Source organism: Dreissena polymorpha, chromosome 3 (genome assembly GCF_020536995.1).
Source record: "Dreissena polymorpha isolate Duluth1 chromosome 3, UMN_Dpol_1.0, whole genome shotgun sequence".
Lineage (NCBI taxonomy): Eukaryota > Metazoa > Mollusca > Bivalvia > Myida > Dreissenidae > Dreissena > Dreissena polymorpha.
The window spans coordinates 51,832,612-51,856,367 of record NC_068357.1 but is presented as its reverse complement, the minus strand read 5'-3'; the positions used below and the strand labels follow the sequence as shown (position 1 = coordinate 51,856,367).

General features: G+C 38.0%; 1 protein-coding gene and 1 long non-coding RNA gene across 4 annotated transcripts in view; one reads left to right on the top strand and one right to left on the bottom strand.

Moving 5' to 3' along the window:
- The window catches only part of LOC127874132 (coiled-coil domain-containing protein 78-like), a 52,782-nt gene that overhangs the window by 24,973 nt on the left and 4,053 nt on the right, over positions 1-23,756 (bottom strand). For 2 of the 3 annotated variants that reach the window (XM_052418306.1, XM_052418307.1), the window contains exons 4-7: positions 23,281-23,447; positions 9,103-9,246; positions 2,590-2,616; positions 1,035-1,231 (exon numbers count right to left, since the gene is read on the bottom strand). In XM_052418306.1, coding sequence (XP_052274266.1) covers positions 1,035-1,231; positions 2,590-2,616; positions 9,103-9,246; positions 23,281-23,447 — 535 coding nt within the window. The remainder of the gene's footprint in view (positions 1-1,034; positions 1,232-2,589; positions 2,617-9,102; positions 9,247-23,280; positions 23,448-23,756) is intronic. The other variant, XM_052418308.1, reaches the window with a different exon arrangement.
- On the top strand, positions 2,910-23,343 carry LOC127874144 (uncharacterized). The gene is made up of 3 exons (XR_008046651.1): positions 2,910-3,038; positions 21,128-21,284; positions 23,205-23,343. It is a non-coding gene; the product is annotated as an uncharacterized LOC127874144 (long non-coding RNA).

The window sequence follows — 23,756 nt, the reverse complement described above, 5'->3', positions numbered from 1 at the left end:
TCCATGCAATCAAGCTAAAATAAATAGGTTTAAACTAACAGATTTGCATGAAAATTAACAAAGAGCCAAAACTGTATAATTATGAAAACAAGATTTATGGTGCTTCTTCAGTGAACACCCTCAATGAGATCTATCTAACTATTAAGTTTAAAGCAAGTTGATATTTCTAACAGTTTTAAAAATATTATTTTAGTATAGCAATAGGGAAATACGTTTGAAAAAGCAAGAGTTATGGATCTTGTGCATTACACTTCCCGTCCTAGTGATCTTTCAACTTATGAAACTGAAGTTGATAGTTTTTGATAAATACTCATTAACCCTTTCCCACTTAGAGGCAAAGTGAAAATGGCTATGTGCAAACAGCTTAAAACCAGAACAGCCTGCGAGTAACTTGCAGTCTGTTCAGGTTTAAAGTATGCCGTTTGCTGTTCATCAGTAACTAAGGGTTGGAAATGAAGCCTTTAAAACCTGAATTAAGTAAGCAAGGTCTTTAATAAAATTTAACTTTCTAAGGGACGACAAATGCCTCAAAATTCGTATGTAAGTGGTATGAAAGGATTAATTAAGTGTGCTGGTCATGCACATCACTTCCAAAAATGTATTTGCAAATCCATCATTATTCTCCAGACAGATATTCTGATAATATTGGGCATGTAAAAAAGAAAATCAACAAATGGCAATAATGCTACAAATATAAAGGCAAGATCTTTGGTTCTTTCCACTGTGCTTGCTTTCACTGCAAGATCAATGGCTCTTTTTCACCATACTTTCCCTCATTGATATCTATCTACATATTAAGTTGATACTTCTTACAGTTGTTGAGGTATGCTCCGGACAGCCAGCAAGACATTCTGATACCATTATAACCCTCGAAGTAACAGCTTTGTTATTCTGGGGTATGTTTTTTTTTTTTTAATTCAAAAACATCTTTAACAATGATTTCAAAATTAGTAACCCCTATTGCGCCGTAATTTTCCAGTTGACCCCTACACAAAGTTTATAACCCAATCAGGTAATTTAGGGCTGGCCCCTACCTGTAGTGTATGACCCTGTCAGGAAAGGGGTTGGCAGACAGTTGTGTGACCACCTGGTTCAGAGCAATAAGGGCCTTGCTAAGGGCCGGTCCCTCTCTCTGGCGTAACTGGTTGGGGTCGTCAGAAAGCTTCTCTAATCCAGGAAGTTCAACGATTGTGAACCGCGATTTGTTTGGGGCTGGGTTTTCACCCACTAACTGTGAAAAGAAAACATTATGTTTCTGATTCATTTTTAGTCTTATAATGGTTCTATTAAGACAAACAAAACCAGCATTTGCAGGTTGAACAGTTTGCAATAATTTCAACAATATATTAATTTTAATGTTTGCATACACAACTTAATTGTTATAGTCTAATTTGGGGGATTCTTATAACATAAACCATTATAATGATTCAGGAAGGTAATATACAATAATTTTTCAGAGATTAAATTAATATTACATCAAAGGTTAAGTATGTATGATTTGTACATTATACATGTATAGGATAAATTACAAAAGTTTCATACCCATTACCCCATGGGGGATTCTTATTACATAAACCATTATTATGATTTAGGAAGGTAATATACAATAATTTTTCAGAGATTAAATTAATATTACATCAAAGGTTAAGTATGTATGGTTTGTACATTATACATGTATAGGATAAATTACAAAAGTTTTATACCCATAACCCCTTGTATTACTATGAAAAACAGAAATGGATTTTTCATGAGCAATATAAATATGGTAAATTCAAACATCAAAAATATTAAAAATAATTGTACCATATAATTATGTATTAACAAACATGCAATATACTAAAAACTACATACTCTAAACAATTTGAAGATACATGTAACATGTAAATGTATTAAAAGAAGTTATTTTTAAGACACAACTTCAATCAACATTCAATATACTAAATTAACATATTACTTTACACTACTATTCAACTTTTCAGCTACCTGGTGTGAGAATATCCATTGATGCTTTCAGCAATAACATCAATCAAATCATATCCTAATTCACAATAGGGAACCACCAGGCAAGCTTTGCGATATGAACATAATCAACACCAGAAAAGTGTTTGAAAGTGATTTTCCATTCAAATAGATATATATATACTGTAGAAATGTATACCCACTTGAGAGCCTTCTGTATTGGATGTAAATATTGCACTTTATGATCATTTGAAAGCGGCATTATCCACTGAGGTTGCTATTGATTGATTCAAAATCAATCTTCGTTTGATGGCAACACAGCTATTTCTCATGTTTGCACGGATATAGATAGCAAGACTTTCTGGCTCATGGTGTGACTTTCTTTATCTCAAATTTGACCCAAGAAAGATGAATCATTTTTCTGGGATTTCAAATAAATTACTGATATTCAAAAATTCATATATATTTTTTCCTTGTTTACTTAATTTTTGAAATTATGCTTAATTCTTTAAATACCATTTTGAAAAAAAAGTATAATACGTTGTTGAATCAATTAACATAACAGACAACATTAACTACCAAACAATAACACAACTTCATTTGGTTTGTTAATTATAAAAGTTAAATTACCTTCATGTGTAAATTACTAACAGGTTCCTACAGAAGTATAAACAATTTATGTCCAAGCACTGTCCTTACAAAGTGCCATTAATTTTCAACAATTTACAATTGATATTATTTCATAACAATATAAATATACTTATATATGAAAGTTTTTTAATTTAATTTCCAATATAAAGCACATGTACAGTAAGAACCTTTAATTCTCTTATCAGTCCAACACATTGATAGTTTTACAAATTATAATAATTAAGAGATACAATACGAGTTCCGACTAAAAATACATAAATTCATGTGTATTCCAGTGTGTAAACTAGATACAATGAAGAAACAATCAGAACTGAGGGAAATAGTAATTCTATTGATACTAAAACAAAAGAGAGTTAATGGATCAATACAATACTGCAAACAAATTTTAAAAAAGGAACAAGGAAGTGTGACGTACTGAAGAAAATTTTGTAAGACCTTTAAAAAATTTATTTTGTTTTATAAAATAACATTTATTTGACAATAAAAAATAATTTATTAGATTTTTTTTTTTTTCAAAATAAATTGTACATATGGTTGTCAGCAATATGACATATATACTGGACTTACATAACCCTGTTTTCAAAGTTACGGTGCAAATGCTGAAACGGCATATTGGCGGCTAATTATCCCCCGCCATAGGCGGAGGGATATTGTTTTGGCGTTGTACGTCCGTCCTTCCGTCCGTCTTTCCGTCAGTCCGTCTGGAGCCATATCTTAGAGGTGCTTGGCGGATTTCATTGAAACTTGGTATGAGTATATATATGGATAAGAGAATGATGCACGCCAAATGGCATTGCACACCATCTGTTAATAATGGAGTGATGGCCCTTTGTATCTTGCAAAAATGCTTTTTGTGTGTGTCCGGAGCCATATCTTGGAAGTGCTTTGGCGGAATTCATTGAAACTTGGTATGGGTATGTATATCAATAAGCGGATGATGCATGCCAAATGGCATTGTACACCATCTGTTAATAAGGGCATTATGGTCCTTTGTATCTTGATAAAATGCTTTTTTGAGTGTCAAATATAACCCTTTTGTGTCCAGAAGCATATTGGCGGGGGATATCAATTCAACGAATTTGCTTGTTCATAATATTTTTCAACAAAATGAATTATCTTTTAATAATGCTTAGACATGAAGTACCACTGTACACATTCAAACTTTTGATGAGAGACTTATCCCTTATTATCCTCCGCCATAGGCGGAGGGATATTGTTTTGGCGTTGTCCGTCCGTCTTTCTGTCCGTCCATCCGTCCGGAGCCATATCTTGGAAGTGCTTTGGCGGATTTGAAACTTGGTATGAGTATATATATGAATAAGAGGATGATGCACGCCAAATGGCATTGTACACCATCTGTAAATAACGGAGTTATGTCCCTTTGTATCTTGAAAAATGCTTTTTTGAGTGTCAAATATAACACTTTTGTGTCCAGAAGCATATTGGAGGGGGATATCAATTCAACGAATTTGCTTGTTTTCATAGTATTGGCCCCCCTCAAGAAGTGCTGGTAAGATGTTTTTCAATTTTTAGAAGTTTTAATTTTTTTATGGTTATCCATAACTATTACGATGATCATTGTAATGATTCAATCCGGTGTTCATTGGAAAGTAGGTTATGTTTATGCAAGGGTGGTGCAAAGATTTTTAAATTGCATAACACATATTTATATTAGTTTGTTTATGGATTAATAGTAGCTTAATTATCAAATGTTTTATTTGGTACTTATTTTTAAATAAAGTGTTAACATATTTTAAAAACTCAACAACATGACCAAGAGTTTCATTTTTCCATTTAGATACTATTTTTAGATCAAGCACATGTGAAGAGTAACGCTCGATTGGTCATTGTCGGCTCGGGTACTACTTACATGTACCCGGGTACACTTAAGTATACTTACATGTACCCTGGATACGGTAAATATACTAAAAGGTTACCAGGAATTTAAGCGCTTAATCGTCATTATCGGCTATTTTTTTTTTTTTATTAATTATGTTCATATGTATATGTCCATTTTTTGTTAAATGGCCTCTATATTATCAAAACTCATACTCAAAAAGCATGTTGATGCAGTTATTTTTTAAATAGAAGTTTGTTTCTTAATTACGGTTATCGGTATCCCGTTTTACGACATCGGATTTTGGGCGGAAATAAAACTCGAGTAGAGTCTAACATCGGCCTGGTACATTTTAGTATATTTACTGTACCCGGGGTACATATTTTTGTAAATATACTTACATGTACCCAGGGTACATGTAAGTAGTACCCGAGCTGACAATGACCAATCAAGCCATAGTAACAAACCTTAGCAACCAAATATGAGAACCATTGTTACATGATACAGATTACTACAGGGAGCTAAGTCTAGCCAGTATTTTCTCAAAACAATGCAGATTTAAATGCAGCTTTTGTTGTTATGTCCAAGAATACAAATTTTACTGTAGACTGACATATAAGACATGCTTGTTTTTGTATTTGTTCACTTCCAAAATGTGTATGTATTCATTAAGAGGGCAAATACTTGGGACAAACATGATAAGTAAAAATGAATTCTTAATCATGTAAGTGTTTTTTGTACGTATCAAATCCGACATAAGATGTTAGTAATTAATAACATATTATTTGGCATTGCATACATTATTTCTTATTGATTTCATCAATCTAACATAATTAAATGTACTAGATAAATATTTACCAAGAAATGAAATGTTTTAAAACATGTCTATATTTAAGGGAAAATACCTAATATGTTCCCCTTTAAAGCATTTTTTTTCAAAATTGAAGATCTGGGCGGTATTCTGAAAATTTCTCAGAAAGATATTTCACATAGAATTTTCTAATTCTTAAAAATTTTCACTTAGAAATGGTTTTTTCTAGGGTCTTCTTTTAACAATTGTTCTAAGTTTATTCTTATTTAAAATTTAAAATTCTAAGAAAGTTTCAGAATACCGTTGGCTTTTGTAACAAAAAAAAATTCTTAAATCATTTTATGCTTTAAACAAGGATTGTGTTTGTCAGAAACACAATGCCCCCTACTGCGCCGCTTTGAAGCCATACACCTTTGACCTTGAAGGATGACCTTGACCTTTCATAAACATAAACTCACTAAGGTGGACAATTTTAATATACAATGTAATGATCTTGTTATAAAATCTCAGACGCATGTAAAATATCTTGGTTCGATTTTGGATGCTGATTTGTCTGGTACTTCTATAGTAAATAATATCGTCAAAAAGGTTAACTCCAGACTTAAATTATTATATAGACAAAGTGCTTTCTTAAATAAAAGTCTTAGAAGAAGTTTATGTAATTCTTTAATACAATGTCATTTAGATTATGCATCCTCTTCGTGGTATTGTGGGCTCACGAAACAGCTCAAGCACAAGCTACAAATAGTCCAAAATAAAATGGTTCGTTTTTTAACAACTCCCATAGTAGAACATCACTTGGTGTATCGAATTTTGAAGATCTTGGTTTATTGAACATTGAGCAAAGATACAAGCAACTTCGACTTAACCATATCCATAAGATTTTCTACAATAAATGCCCGAGCTATATGAAAGACAATTTTGTCAAATGTACAGATGTCCATCAATATGAGAATAGATCAAGATTAAATTTTTATGTACCTCAAATTGATGGCTTTACTAGTTCTTTATTTTACTACGATGGTATTAAGGATTGGAATTCATTACCTGATAATATAAAGTCCATCAAATCGAAATTTATTTTTTAGAAACTTGTTAACAAACATCTATTAAATGAAATGAAGGAAGACGAGAATTCCATGTATTTTTACTTTTAGATTTGTTTCAGTTTATGAAATTGCTTATTTGTATGCTAATTTGTATGAGTCTGTGTATTATCATGTCAACGTTTGAAAGTCTCACTTTTTTAATATGTAAAGAAGTAATTTGTAAGATCATGTCGTTTTTATCTTAAGAACTGAAACAAACTATATATTTATAGTCACTTATAAGACCTGTTTGACAAAATCCAGGGACCCCGTTGGAAATAAGCGTATTCATGTTTACATGTCTAGGCTTTACGGGTTATCCTGTGTATACATCATGTCGTTATATTAGTTAGATCTGTGATAAAAGGCACCATTTACACTTGAAGTTACAATGTTAGCTATATCGTAGTATTTGTATTTGTACTTAACATGTTACGATATTGTAATGCATTGACTATATTGAACTGTAAAATGCTTGACATGTATACACAAATAAAACTAACTAACTAATTCACAACTCAAAATGTGCAGCTCCATGAGAAACACATGCATGCCAAATATCAAGTTGCTATCTTCAATATTGCAAAAGTTATGGGCAAAGTTTTTGAAAGGACAGACGGACTGACGGACAGTTCATAAACTACATGCCATCCTTCCGGTGCATAAATGCATAACTAACCAGTTTAGAGTTCACTCATGAGCAAGGCTTAGAACACATCAATCACATTGGCACAATATTGAAGCCCCTGAATTTTGAAAATCACCCTAATCACTACAGTTATTGATGTGCTATGATCAACGAAAGATCTAAAATTGTAAGCGACAGCTTGTATCTGCTCTTTATTTCCAATATTTTTTCTTTGGATCAACTCTCATTAACTCCTTACCACTTACATGTAGATTGGTATTTCAACGCATTTGTGGTCCCTAACAAAGTTTAAATTATTTAAAGACCTTTCTTACTAGATTCAAGTTTTAAAGGTTTCATTTCCAACCCTAAGACACTGATGAGCAGCAAACAGCATAATACCTGAACAGGCTGCAAGTTACACTTAGTATTGTTGAGTGATGGCCTTTAAAAAATCTGATTTGTTTGACCATACAAAGCCATCTGATGAAATGAAACAAGTAAAATCTGACATGATAAAGAAATACAAGAGTATTGCGGTTGGAGACATAATTAACCCCCCCCCCCATAGAGGGCTTTGAACTAGTGACCCAGATTTCAATAGGGGTCATCTACTTTCTAAGGCCAATGCACATGTATCAAGCCGATTGGTCAATGCCTTGACGTGTTATTGATCAGAAACTATTTTCACACTTATTGCGACAGTGACCTTGACCTTTGACCTAGTGACTCCAAATTCAATAGGAGTCATCTACTGTCCAAGGCCAATTCGCATGGAAAGTATCTAGCAAATACGTCCATTGGTTGACGAGTTATTGATCAGAAACGATTTTCACACTTATTGAGACAGTGACCTTGACCTTTTACCTTATGACCCCAATTTTGATAGGGGTCGTCTTCTTTCCAAGGCCAATAAACATGTGAAATATCAAGCCAATCAGTCAATCCATTGATGAGTTATTGATCTGAAACAATTTTCACACTTATAGTAAGAGTGACCTTGACCTTTGACCTTATATAGTGACCCCAATTTTGATATGGGTCATCTAATGTCCAAGACCAATGCACATGTAAAGTATCAAGCCAATCGGTCAATCTGTTGACTAGTTATTGATCGAAAACTAACTAGTTTACCTACAGACAGACTGACCAACATCCAGCAAAACAATATACCCCCTCTTCTTCATTCTTAGACTTGAAAATAAAGGATGGACTTATACTAAAATATGTAAGGTACCAATTCAGGTCACTTTTTAAAATACTAAGTAAAGATAGCTTAAGACTTATAATAACAAAGGTGAAATTATGTATCGTGGACGGTGCTTTTTTCAAGGTATATATGATCTGACATGAGTTGTCATTTCATACAATATTTAAGTAAACAATTTCAGAAATTAAGTTCAAAACTGAGACTTTTGTTTTGTGAACGTACTGAATGATTTATTGGACAACTTAAATAATTTGTGGCATGAAATTACAAAGGGTGTAAGATTTTTTTATCATATGATTGCAAATTTGCAAAAGAAAATTAATACTTACGTGATATGTCATGATCAAACTAGATTTTTTATTACATCAAGTAAAGTCACTTGACAAAACAACGTAATTTCACCAAAATAACTTACAATGAAAGTCCCTGATTGGTCAGTCAAACAAAAGATGTCAAATAAAAGGCTAAAAAAGCTATACAAAACATATTTCAGGCCTTTTTCAATCCATTTATTGTTGTCAAGTCCTTTTGTCCCACAAATTAACTAATTAAGAGAGCAAAACTATAAATATTTGTACAAAGAAAACAAGGAATAGCAAGGGATAAAATAGAATAAGTATTTTACAAATGATTTTTGTATGTAAATTTGGTCTCGGAAAATAATTAGTGAACACTGACCCAGTCCGGGATAAAGAGAACTAAAGTGAGTAGCATGGAACTATTTAGCAAACATTTGAGCCAAAAAAAAAATTAACTTTATCTCTCTTACTGGGACAAACATAATGAAAGCATTGTTGTCATTCTTGTGTTTAACCAATCAGTTGACTTAATATACATCATACAGTATAAACAGTGTTCAAGAAAAATACCAATCATTGCATTAATAAAATAACTCTTAAAAGTACAAAAAGCACCAACCATTTGAAGGTCAATATGAAGAACTGTTGCAGCATTATTTTGTGCGGGACCATAGTCGGTGGTTCGTTCAGTACGTCTTGAGAGGCCCTGACGAAACGTGGCCGACCCCGACTGGGAATCCTTCACTGAGATTGCCGCAGAGTTCTATAAATAGAACGAACAAACAACAATTATTTGGGAAAGCAGAATTTTAGCCAATAGAAAAAAGGCTAATTTGATTTGTTTCGAGTTTGAATTTGAAAGGGCCTTGATGTCTCGAATACACTTAAGTCTTAAGTAAGATTTAGCTAGAATAGCTTCTTTTTCTTTTTTTTTGGTATTGAAAGTGTGCAAAAATTTCTTTAAAACAATAAAACAAGCTTAAATAGTAGTTGTCCATTTGTCCATTTGGCTCAATATGCCTCAGAGTTTGCTGAAGACTATTTTCACTCAAAATTCAATTCAGCGTTAACCTAGTGAAAAAAATCACTTGCTTTCAAATTTATGGATATAATAACATTGTTAAATTCACTACAAATGAGGTTGTACAGTAAAATCCCATTTATAAGTCAAGATCTTAAAGCTCCAAACATTTATTTAAGTTATGGTCTCCACTTATGAGTTTTTTCATAAAAAAAATAAATTCAAGAAAGATTTATCCCAGTGGCATCGTGGTAATGGTTCTAGTTGTTGTAGAAAACAGTGGCAACGTGGTAATGGTTCTAGTTGTTGTAGAAAACAGTGGCAATGTGGTAATGGTTCTAGTTGTTGTAGAAATTAACAATCCCTTATTCTCATAGTATCCGCCCTCCCCATTGTATCGTGCCTTTGATGAAAACCCCTCAAGAAGTGCTGGACAGTAAATGTTTTTCCATTTTTTAGAAGTTTTACTTTATTTGCTGTTTATTAATCACTATTACAACAATCTTTCTCGTGATTTCCAGTTTTCATTTGAAAGAAGGTAATGTTTATTCCAGGCCGATATTATGATTACACATAATTGTGGTTTGTTTTTGGTTTATTAGTAGGTTTATCAAATGTTGTTCAAGCTGCTTATTTGTGAAAACAAAAAAAATAGTTATTTAAGAGAAACATGAACAAGAGTTTAGTTTTTCCATTAAGAAACTTTTTATAGAAAGAACATGCCAATAGTAACAAACATTAGCAACCAATCATAAGGGCTGATATTATGAGACAGGTGTATGGAAGAAACCCCCTCCTGAAGAAACACCCTTCCCTAAAAACAGCATAGCAGAAGAAACCCCCTTTCACATTGTTCATACGCGGAAGAAACACCCTCGCTAGTTTTGCATATGCGGAATAAACCCCCTTCCATAGCGGAACAAACACCCGACCATAATGAATTCATGTGTATGCAAAATTTAAAAGTCCATCCCAGACGGTCTTGAGAGCTTGATTGAGTACTTCGACTCGACTTTCGTAAAGGGAACATACAGGTTTGACGATTTTTTAATATTGTTTTATTTTCAATAATTAATTCCATAGGGAAACAGTTTAAACAAATGCAAATCATTATATTCTACTAAACACCGTTTTTATATTAAGCTTTGATATGTTACAAAAAGGCAGTCTAATAACATAAAATGACAATACATGTTTAATTAACATTTGCTTTTATTTTCAGAATGGTGATCATGACAATGGAATGAAGTTCTGAATGACAGGGCAGAGATTCCAGCCTGCAACGGTTTCAGCAAGCTGGTTGGCCATGCAAACCCGTCATGCACTCTACACAGGTACGAAAATTGTATTTATTGTACATATTTGATTTTCAATATCGATATTTCATGTAATATTGTAATGCCCCAGCATTATTGTGTTTAGTTTAATATGTAATGTTCACTTACCTGTTAAAACTAGAGCTTTGTCACAGACGTGACGAATACCCCCACATGCCGCATTGACACATAATATTTTGCATGTCGTCTTCACAAAAAACAGCGGACACCATGCTCAATTTTTAAAACGCACTAAGTGACCCCTTGACCTAGTTTTTTGTTCCAGAAAGGCCCATGTTCTAACTTGGCCTTAAGATCATCTCCATAAAACTTCTGACCAAGTTTGGTGAAGATCGGATGTAAACTACTTGAATTAGAGAGCGGACACCATGCTGAAAGTTAAAAAACGCACTAAGTGACCCCGTGACCTAGTTTTAGGCCCGGAATCGCCCATGTTCAAACTTGTCTTAAAGATCATTTAGATAAAACTTGTGACCAAGTTTGGTGAGGATTGGATGAAAACTACTTGAATTAGAGAGCGGACAACATGGTTAGGTTTAAAACGCACTAAGATACCCCATGACCTAGTTTTTGACCCGGCATGACCCATATTCAAACTTGGCCTAGACATCATCTAGATACAACTTCTGACCAAGTTTGGTGAAGATTGGATGAAAACTACTTGAATTAGAGAGCTGACAACATTGTGATGTTTTAAACGCACTAAGTGACCCCGTGACCTTGTTTTTGACCCGGCATGACCCATATTCAAACTTGCCCTAGACATTATCAAGATACAACTTCTGACCAATTTAGGTGAAGATTAGGATAAAAACTACTTGAATTAGAGAGCGGACAACATGGTGAGGTTTTAAACACACTCAGTGACCCCGTGACCTAGTTTTTGACCCGGCATAGCCCATGTTCGAACTTGACCTACACATCATTTAGTTACAACTTCTGACCAAGTGTGGTGAAGATCAGATTTAATTTACTTGAAATAGAGAGCGGACACCATGCTCAATTTGTAAAACGTACTAAGTGACCCTGTGACCTAGTTTTTGATCTGGCATGGCCCATGTTCGAACTTGGCCTTCAGATCATCTAGATAAAACTTCTGACCAAGTTTGGTGAAGATCGGATGAAATTACTTGAATAAGAGAGAGGACACCATGCTAAATGTTAAAAAACGCACCAAGTGACCCCGTGACCTAGTTTTTGACCCAGCAAAGCCCATGTTCGAACTTGGCCTTAAGATCATCTAGATACAACTTCTGACCAAGTTTGGTGAAGATCGGATGAAAACTACTTGAATTAGAGAGCGGACAACATGCTGAATGTTTAAAACGCACTAAGTGACCCCGTGACCTAGTTTTTGACCCGGCAAGGCCCATGTTTGAACTTGGCCTTAAGATCATTTAGATACAACTTCTGACCAAGTTTGGTGAGGATCAGATGAAAACTACTTGAATTAGAGAGCGGACAACATGCTGAATGTTTAAAACGCACTAAGTGACCCCATGACCTAGTTTTTGACCCTGCAAGGCCCATGTTCGAACTTGGCCTAGACATCATGTAGATACAAATCTTGACCAAGTTTGGTGAAGATCGGATGAAAACTACTTGAATTAGAGAGCGGAGTCACTTAATACGGACCGACAGACAGACCGACCCTGAATTGCCACGACAGGCCATATCTGTTCATGAATGCCAGGATGTCGCTCCAATTCCCATTCAAAACACTTTATTTGCATGTATCCATTTTTTCATTACAAAACATGTTTTTACATTGTCCTTAAGGCAGTTCTGAAGGAAAAGTAACCAGTCTATTTTTGTATTGCCACAGTCATTTGTTGTTAAAATTCCTTAAGAATAACACTAATTTTACTCAAGATGTACACAATCCATGTTTATGTAAGTGTTTATATACTTTTTACACGTAAAATTCCATTCTTAACATGATTATTCAAGTAGACGCTTGTTTGATGATGTCATAATAGGCCGTGACGTCATATTTTTGGCACATTAAGCGCTTATTCTCTGCATTTTCGGCCACAGCAATCGGCCACTTGTTTTGGCCATCGGCCACCAGCCTTCGGCCACCCTTAAGTATATAAGTAAGGCTCTTTTTCGGCCAAAGAACATTCAAAATTCTAAAACTGACGAAATATCATTTAATTTATTTAAAAGGCAGATTTCTGATAAGATGGTTAGCATTAAAAGTTTTATTTAATTTACTTTAACATTTGAGCTTTAAAATAACACGTACATTTCTTTAACTCGAAGTTTGTGTAGTAAAGTAAAGAGATTTTCATTTTTAAAGACTGAAGTATTATTTATGTTCATGATTTATATGCTGATATATCAACCATGATGCCTTATGTTAACATTCTAACTTTTACATAGATTACTAGGTAATATAGGGAACATAAATGAAAACAATGCTCATCTCTCAGCGGTTATTTCGTTAATATGCTGTTGAACTTTTCTGTTCAATAAAATGTTATACGTTTTAAGCAATAAACTGTTATGCAATACCGTTCTTTCGTCTTCTTGGATAAAAGGAAAGACCCGAGTCGTAACATAATTTTTGGCGTTGTCGGCAGGATCTGTTTTCATAACAGATCCAGTGATAGAACTTATATTTCCGAAGAGACTTTTGTTTTTGCGATTTTGAACACATTCGGTATTATATAACGATACTATGGCAACTTTGCAACAAGTCGATAGTGAGGGGGTTATCTCGTTCAAAAGCCCGTACGAAAGGGACCAGTCTCTTGAAACCGTCGATGCCATATCCGACCACTCCTCTCGGGCTAGTAGTGCTACCGGAAGTCGTTCCCATTTGTCATCGTTGCATATGGTAGTGAAAATTGAAGGGATTTCTCGGGACATTGAACAGCTAACAAGGGTGTTGGGTTATTTCAGAATGGGCTTGTTTCAACTGAAACATCGGTGGGTAGGTGTGATCGGCACGTACTTCCGGACATAAATGACAATGCTCTGGCTAGACAGGCTTTTGAGAGCAGTGTAGGTGATACTGCGCAAGGGCATGACCGCTTGATATTAAATGAACCAGGTAGACCAGCGGGGAGACTAATAAAGGGGCAAGGGTGGACAAGTCATGCCTTAAACCCCGCTTCAGGCGACCGCAGTAGATATGGTGAGTTCAACAATGGTATGGACAACAGGCCCAACTACTCGTGTGACGGGCGGGAACCAGGCATGCACGCGGAGGTATGTAACACAGGATATAACCCATGGGAGGAGCAGAACAGAAGAAGGGACAAAGTGACACGTGGTCCTGCGCTGATGGATAGGAATCTCACTAATGCTGCTGAACATATGTGGTGTGTCTCCATCTCGGAAACACAGTGTAAGGAGGCGTGGCGTCAGACCCCAGGAGCATCCCCGATGATTGGACGCGTAGAGGTGGGTAATCCCATTAGAGAACTAATTGCAGATGAAGTATCTGGGGCAAGGGGCGACCAATACCTTGCCCGAGGGTGAATCTCAGTAGAGGATAACCACGTGCACACCCAGCTGCCGGCCGCAGTGCAGAATGAGAACATGCATTCGACTTCCGCTTCGAGGGGAATGCATAGTGCGACAAGGGGTTTGAGCCAAATGAAAATCCCCCCCTTCACAGGTAAGGAAAACTTGGCGGTGTGGTCAGCCAAATTTGACGTTATCGCGTCACGCTACAGGTGGACGAACGATGAGAGACTGGAAGAATATGCAGCTGAACTGAAGCGTTTATATGATAAGGCAAACCCAGATCGTGCTAGTGGGATTCGAAACGCAGATTTGGTAAGGAAGTTCTTGGATGGATTGCTTGATTCAGACGTTAGGTTCGAAGTCGAATATCACAAAGAACCCACAGATCTAGAGGAGGCAGTGTTTCAGGTAGTGAACCTAATTCAGGTAGAGAACGAGTGTAAGCAGGACCGTCCTAACAAGTCTCACGCCAGACATTCAGTGGACGACGGCACTTATGAACAGGTGGAACAGGTAAACAGAGTGCCGGAAAGCAAACCAATTAAATGCATGGATGTCCCAAATCGAAGAATGAACGCATCAGGGAGCGAGCATCCTAAAGGTGATCAGCACGAGGTACTAAACCAGATACTGGCCCGGTTGAAGAAGCAAGAGGATAGAGAAGCAACTGGCCCGTTTAGAAAAGGGGTAAGACTGAACGTGGAGTGTTATAAATGTCATAACAAGGGTCATTACGCTCGAGAATGTCCATCCAGGAATGGGATCGAGGAGAAACAGCGATATCCAACTAAGGGCCAGGACAAAGTGAAGCATTTAAACGGGCAGGGACCTTCTCGTGTGCCCGAGGAGAGGTCCATTTAGACAAGTTAGTCACAGGAAATGAGGGCCAATCAGATAATCAGTACAGTGACAAGATGCCAAAACTTGGGCATAGTGATTTTGACCTTAAGTTGGGTAACGGGGTGTACTTGCGGGGTTCCGTTGAAGGGGTGCCGATAGCCTTCACGGCTGACACAGGCTCATCAAGGACGATAACTGCACATAGCGTTTACAGCCAAATACCGGAATGCAAGAGACCTGTTGAAGGGGAGCACTCTGTTGATGGTAGCTGGGGGCTCAAACATCCGTGACTGGAGAACTGCACGGTTAAATCTTTGCTTGGGCAACGTGGAGCTGCAGTGTGATGCTGTAGTTGCCGAGATAAAGGACGAGGCTCTGCTGGGAAACAACGTCCTAGTGGGCGGTGAACATGGTCCAGCCGACTTACTGTTAAGTAAGGGTGTTGTTGTCCTTGGTGGGGTAGAAATACCGTGCTTTAAGAAGGCAGTTGAGTCTTGTTACAGAAAGGTCATAGTCGCAGAAGACGTCACCGTACCCGCCAAGTCTGAGGTTTTGGTTGATGTTTTCATAGGTCTCAGAGAAAGCGATGACGATGATAGCCGAGCTGAGTACATAATAGAAGCAACAGATGGCTTTAAAGACAGGTATCATCTCATGATGGGCGCGACCTTGGTAGATATCAATAAAGCCGTTACTTGTAAGGTAAGGGTTCCCAATCCGGAGGCGGCTGATGTTGCTCTGAAGCAAGATGCTGAGATCACACGTGCAGCTAGGTGGACACCACCGAACCCCTCAAATGTGGCCCCTGTCGTAAATGTCGGCGGCTGGCGGAGTGCATGGAACTGGTGTGACCAGGTAAATTCCCGGATAAATTTGGATCTTCAGTGAATCGGGAGACAGTTCAATCGGAAGTGCCCCAAGATCTGACCCCTGTCAGGACAGTTACCCAGGTTAAAGCCGGCTCCTCTGCTGAAACGTCACCTAAAACACAGGACCCGCCTTGGCTTCGTTTGTACACACCTGAGCATATGGCAAAATTGCAGCTACATGACCCAGGTATCAGCGTCATTTACGTTGCAATCCGTGACGGCGTAAAACTGTCTAGCGACGAGATGCAAACTAGGAGTCCGAAAACTCGTCACTATTGGGTCATATGGGATACCCTCCGCATAAAGGAGAACGTGCTTTATAAGCAGTACAAAAGTGTGGATGGTACTCAAGACTGACTTCGGCTTATTGTCCCCTCAAGCTTACGGGAAGAGGTGTTGCTACTTGTGCATAATGCATTGCCAGCCATTCATTTTGGCATCAAAAGGACTAAGGCCCTTATAGGTCAGAGTTTTTACTGGTATGAGGCAAAAGTCGATGTCAGGCTTCATGTCCTTGGCTGCGACAAATGCCAGTCTGATAAGAAGCCAACAAAGACGCCGAAGGCTCCCCTGGGACATTTAAAGGCTGGTGCTCCCTGGGATATAGTGGCTATTGATTTTACAGGGCCATTTCGATGATGTAACGCTGTGCTCAGTATATCTTAGTAGCAACGGACATTTTCTTCAAGTACGTTAAGGTCATACCGGTTGCCACTCAGACCGCCAAGGAATGTGCAAACCAACTATTGAATCACGTTTTCTCAAGGTGGGGCGCCCCATTGTCCATCCACTCCGACCTGGGTGCGGCGTTTGAAAGTAGAGTTTTGAAGGAAGTTTGCGCTCTTTTGCAAATAAGGAAAACGCGTACAAGTGCCTGCCACCCACAAGGCAACGGCCAAGTAGAGAGATTTATGCGAACATTTATGCGTATGGCTCGTGCCTTCCTGGCAGGAGAGCAAGGCGCCTGGGACGAAAACCTTGGCCGCCTGGCAGGTGCATAGGAGTCAACTTGCCTCAAGCCCAACATGCTGGTTCTTGGTAGAGAAGTACGTATGCTGTCTGAGGTAATATTTGGTAGGACGAGTTCAGTACCTAGCGAAACAGTAATATTTGGTAGCACGAGTTCAGTACCTAGCGAAACAGTAAGTCCCACAGACTACGCAGCGCTATTGAGTTTAAGGCTCAAGCTGGCACACGAGGTCACACGTAAGCACCTTCATAATACTGCAAACTCGAGTAAGGAGATATACAATGCAAGAATGCATTTCCACCAGTATCAAGGCGGTGATCTGGTGTGGTGCCTTCATGAGAGGCGTTCGGTTGGTGTGTGACCAAAGCTGGAAAGAGCATATGACGGTCCATACTTGATCGTGAAAAGACATTCGCCTATAAACTTTGAGTTACAAATCAATGTAGATGGCTTAAAACGCGTCGTACACCATAATAAAATTAAGCCTTACTCGGGTCGTGAGCCGCCAAACTGGGTATTGCGAGCTCAAAAACGTTTAGCCGGCATGTTCACCTTCGTTCACTTTAACATTAAAAGACGCACACACATATAGGCATCATGGTTGCAGTTGAGAACAGTTGTACATGGATGTTCGGTTGCTATTTAAGGACAAGACTCAGCCACTGGATCGATGGGTCTACCGGTGTCGAAGATGTCCTTGTTATGGACGTAAGAACTGAATCGTTTCCCACGTCATTCGTGATCACATACCGGCTTTCCCACGAAGAGAGTGAGACCTTGCTGAGGACCATAAATGACTCAGCTAATGACGCATAGTTCAATCAGGAGGAAAACCTTAACAATAACGCAGGACCTGCTCTTCCATCAAGAACAGAACAGACTTTTTTGGCCAGGTGAACAACACGTGCAAGTGTCACCAAGCGTATCATCCATGCAGGTGGTATCGCAGTGACCGCCCACCGGCACGTTTATGTCGATTACAACAACCATGACCTTACCTAAGCAACTGATTTACCAGCCAATGCGAATGGTTGCGCCAGTAACTCTGACAACGGTAAACCATCCTTGGGGCCGCGTTCCTGCTGCCTGGGTGCCGTTGACGGTTCAGTCGATGGTAGTGTTCGGACGAACCACTGGTTTAAGCCAGTCGATGTCAACCGCACAGCCTGTTGATCAGCTTACCCTTTGTAGGCTTGGGCCCCAGGAAGATTACTTGGACAAGTCGTCATTTTGCACCATTGATTCCGGGTTTGCTGTGGCCACGCCGGTGGTTCATCGAACTACAGAAGCTTTTGGTACGGTTAGAAGAACAAGCCTTCCACTGCCAGAGTCTACATTAGCACCAAGCGGTCCAACACGTACATTGTCGAGAGCGACCTTGGACAGCGCTAGCGCGGCAACACAGTGCCCCCTGCAACCTGATAGATACATGTCTCCATTCTCGCCCACTATGCCGAGTAACTTTCCCAGCTTGGATCTGTTGGCTTTGGAAACTGAGGTGCCATTGTCATCAGAGTCCCTCTCCTTTTCAGCTCCTTCTGTGACAATGCCTTCAGCTTTACAGTCTACATTGCACACGTCCTCCAAAGCGCGTCTATTCCTACCTGAATTGACCTTGCCCCAAGCTTCAATCCTTAAACCCGCCTTGAAGATGACACCTGAGAAATATCGACGTTATCCACTCCCCTGCTGGACGAGCACGTCAATGTTTTTCCGAATGTTTCGGACATGTGTAATTTTTTCGGGGACCTTCGTGGACAGGCCTGGGTCTCGGTGAGTTCAGCAGGGAACTCAGGCGGATTTGCCGTCAAGGGCAAAAGACCTACTCAATAGGATGCTGGGAACCATGGAAGAGCATCTGAGGGCTGCAGTCAGGACTGAGCGAAAGGTGCTTGAAGAGGTCAGACACATTGAGAGGAAGCTAGATGTAAAGGCCAGGGCGTGAGAGCAGTCGTCATGTTGGAGTACAAGCAGCAAGCAGCGGCGAGAATTGATCGACCTTGAACAGCGTTTTGCGGAAAGTGAAGAGAGCGTAACCAACCCTGAGCGCAAGACTTCAGCAATGACGAAGATAATTTTAAAAACTGTTATGGCAATTTTAGACATACATTATGATATACCAGTGACCATGTGTTTATGTGTATGTGTGCGTGCAAAGTGACGTTTTAAATAGTGAACTTTTAAACATTAACATTGGGAAAGTTTAAATAGTTGTTTGTTTAAATTTTCTGCGTTAAGTGTTAAATGTTTTACTCGCAATAGTTACTTAGGGGATTGTATGACATGTTAATATATATGGCAGCAGTAGCTTTGCCATGCTGAGTGGGTGGAAGTGTAATGCCCCAGCATTATCGTGTTTAGTTAAATATGTAATGTTCACTTACCTGTTTAAACTAGTTTAAGTCGTACCTATTTGGTGCCCCTGAATTGCCACGACAGGCCATGTCTGTTCATGAACGCCAGGATGGCCTGTCGCTCCAATTCCCATTCAAAACATTTTATTTGCATGTATCCAATTTACATAACAAAACATGTTTTTACATTGGCCTTAAGCCGTTAAGGAAAAGTAACCAGTCTATTTTTGTATTGCCACAGTCTTTTGTTGTTTAAATTCCTTAAGAATAACACTAATTTCACTCAAGATGTACACAATCCATGTTTATGTTAGTGTTTACTTACTTTTTACACGTAAAATTCCATTCTTAACATGATTATTCAAGTAGTTGCGTGTTTGATGATGTCATAATAGGCCGTGACGTCATATTTTCGGCACATTAAGTGCTCATTCTCTGTATTTTCAGCCACGGCCATCGGCCACTTGTTTCGTCCATCGGCCACCAGCCTCGGCCTTCGGCCACCCTTAAGTATATAAGTAAGGCTCTTTTTCGGCCAAAGAACAATCAAAATTCTAAAACTGACGAAAATATCCTTTAATTTATTTAAAAGGCGGATTTCTGATAAGATGGTTAGCATTAATGTACTTTAACGTTTGAGCTATAAAATAACACGTACATTTCTTTAACTCGAAGTTTGTGTAGTAAAGTAAAGAGATTTTCATTTTTAAAGACTGAAGTATTATTTATATTCATGATTTATATGCTGATATATCAACCATGATGCCTTATTTTAACACTCTAACTTTAACATAGATTACTAGGTAATATAGGGAACATAAATGAAAACATTGCTCATCTCTCAGCCGTTATTTAGTTAATATGCTGTTGTACTTTTCTGTTCAATAAAAATGTTGTATGTTTTAAGCTATAAACTGTTATGCAATACCGTTCTTTCGTCTTCTTGGATAAAAGGAAAGACCCCGAGTCGTAACAATATTTACAGAAATTGCTAATTATTCAAGAAGTTAAACAAGAATTGTTTAATATTTTTATTTTATTTTTTTCTCTCGTACAAGTGTCAAAATAATATTTATCATTTATATATTCTTTTTTATAACAGCCATCAAGTGTATAGGTGATGCAGCAATGGTGGAAGCAGATGTTATTCGACATGCGAGAGGACAGCAGCCATCCAAACCGAAGAGGATGACCAGAACAACACACCAGACTAGGCTATTGACTTTGTGCCAACAGTACAGCAATGGAGAGAAGACCATCCACGTGTTCCTGCAGGCCATCGGTTACAGCATTTGACTATCATTGTGTGTCTTTAGGGAACGGTGTTGTTCATTCCTTCATACTCACGCCTTTTTATGCATTAGTGTTTTTTTCCATCAACAATGTGATTAGTGCTTTTTATCATATGTTTGTTTGATCTTTTATTCATCTGCATTAGTTTTCATGTCAACAATGTGAGTGTTATTTATCATATGCCTGTTTTATTGTTGAATGTCTTTTTTCATCAACAATGTGTTTATTGCTTTTTATTATGCTTGTTTGATAAATGTAAATTTATATTATTATATTTTGGTCTATTTTATCCTTCAATAATAATCCCCATTATAAATTATTCGTTATATTACCATCTTGATTAATTCTAACTACAAAATATCTTTCAAATGGGTCAATTATCTCAATAACGATGTTTGAGATTCACAGCTTGAATGTGTTCATAATATAATGTGTATCTCTAACAACTTGTGAAAGAATGGCCTATACACTTCTTGATTGTAGGACAAACGGCACCCGGTCAATCAGCACCCAGTCTTTTTTTGCATACGCCGACAGTTGGCACCCTGCCCAGCAAACACATGACGTCGGGTAGACGTCAATTTACCGTCGGATTCTCGTCGCGACGATTGCGACCCAAAACCCGACGTCCTACCCTGACGTAAGTTAGACGTCAGAACAAGTAGTCAGAATGACGTCGGTTTTTCAGTCGGTATTTGCAGATACTGTATATTCATAATCAATTATAAATACAACTGGTATAAAACGAAAATTACTTACTTTTCTATTTCAAATTTATGGAAGGTAACTCATCTACCGATTATCATCGCACGTACACAAAGTAACAGCTCTTAGAATTTATTTTAAGAATATGTTTGCTCGCGCAAGCGCAGACGTGCGGGATTTCAAACAGGCGGCGAAAATGTTTCCAGACATTTTCAAATACAGCTCTTCACAATTTAAGCAATTACAACATTTTATAGCAAAGTTCTACTATTTCAAATAAGGAACAGGTAAGTCGTAAATTAGATATTGAGTTGTGCTAGCATGAAAAGCTTGAAATGTTTAAGCTTTAACCCCACGTTGATCGATTCCCAAGCATTGTTGTTGTTCCCCACCCACCTAAATAAACAGCGCTCGGCCTTTGTCGTACTATATATACAGTTGGCTAAATTATAGTAAATACTTCAAAAGATCGTAGAAACTTAAAGCACTTTCCACTTGCAGGGAGTAGACATTTTTAATGTAGCCATATTAAATTTGGTTATTTGTCATTTTCTGGCAAAAACAAAGTCCATTTGCCACGATGCGCAAAGAGATGTTAACAAGGTCTGTTTGTAAAACATGCATGCCCCCATATGGACTGTCCGTTGTAGTGGCAGCCATTGTGTGAATACAATTTTTGTCACTGTGACCTTGACCTTTGACCTAGTGACCTGAAAATCAATAGGGGTCATCTGCGGGTCACGATCAATGTACCTATGAAGTGTCATGATCCTAGGCAAAAGCGTTCTTGAGTTATCATCCGAAAATCATTTTACTATTTCGGGTCACCGTGACCTTGACCTTTGACCTTGTGACCTCAAAATCAATAGGGGTCATCTGCAAGTCATGATCAATCTACCTATGAAGTTTCATGATCCTAGGCGTATGCGTTCTTGAGTTATCATCCGAAAACGATTTTACTATTTCGGGTCACTGTGACCTTGACCTTGACCTAGTGACCTGAAAATCAATAGGGGTAATCTGCCAGTCATGATCAATGTACCTATGAAGTTTCATGATCCTAGCCATAAGCATTCTTGAGTTATCATCCGGACACCATTTTACTATTTTGGGTCACCGTGACCTTGACCTTTGACCTAGTGACCTGAAAATCAATAGGGGTCATCTGCGAGTCATGATCATTCTACCTATCAAGTTTCATGATCCTAGGAATAAGCGTTCTTCAGTTATCATTCGGAAACCATTTTACTATTTCGGGCATCGTGACCTTGACCTTTGACCTAGTGAACTCAAAATCAATAGGGGTCATCTGCAAGTCATGATCAATCTACCCATGAAGTTTCATGATCCTAGGCGTATGTGTTCTTGAGTTATCATTCAAAAACCATTTTACTATTTCTTGCCACCGTGACCTTGACCTTTGACCTAGTGACCTCAAAATCAATAGGGGTCATCTGCGAGTCATGATCAATGTACCTATGAAGTTTCATGATCCTAGGCCCAAGCGTTCTTGAGTTATCGTCTGACAACCACCTGGTGGACGGACCGACAGACCGACCGACAGACCGACATGAGCAAAGCAATATACCCCCTCTTCTTCGAAGGGGGGCATAAAAATTAAAATGATAAAAGCAATGTGTGGATGTTTATTAATCTTTATTTTGAATGAGCATTAAACATTGCCCATCGACAGGCTGCTGATGCGGATTTCTATATCTCTTATTCGTATGCACCAGTCAATGCATTGCTCCACCCACCCCCCTAACCACAGGAAGAGGTTAAAATGAGAAAAAGTATTGTGGTAAAATATTAAATGTAATCATTAAAGTTAATTGGCTGATTCAACATGTTTCAGGTTGATTTGCTGTCAAAAGTTGGCGGAGTGCTATGAGTGCTGGAGTGCTAAATTACAATAACAACAACAACTGTACCTTGACATAAGTGCCCTTCTCAGCTTTGTCCCCTAGCTCCAACAAGGGGCTGCTCCTGCCCGGGACCTGAAGGAGGTCCCTAATCAGTTCGTTGTACACTTCAAACATTTCCATGGTAACGCTGGGGTTTTGTCGCTTCACGTGGGAACTGTCCGCCACGTAACTGTCTGAAACAATGTATTTGTGGTATTTTATTATTCAGTTATAGTTGGCCATGAAAGATGGCATTTTATAGTTAGTTATTGTTATAAAACAATTAAGGAAATATATTTTAGAATCTGATTTTGTGCAATAGATTGATGAATAAGAAACAACAAAATGATGATGTTAATACAACGGTAGTATTTCGTTACAGTTGGTGAATAAATATAATAAATCTTATATCAATCTTTTGTAAATTTGTACAAGGAACTTAATAAACTTGGTCATTACTTAATTTAAACAAAAATGCCCTAATTAGCCATGCAAATCAGTCG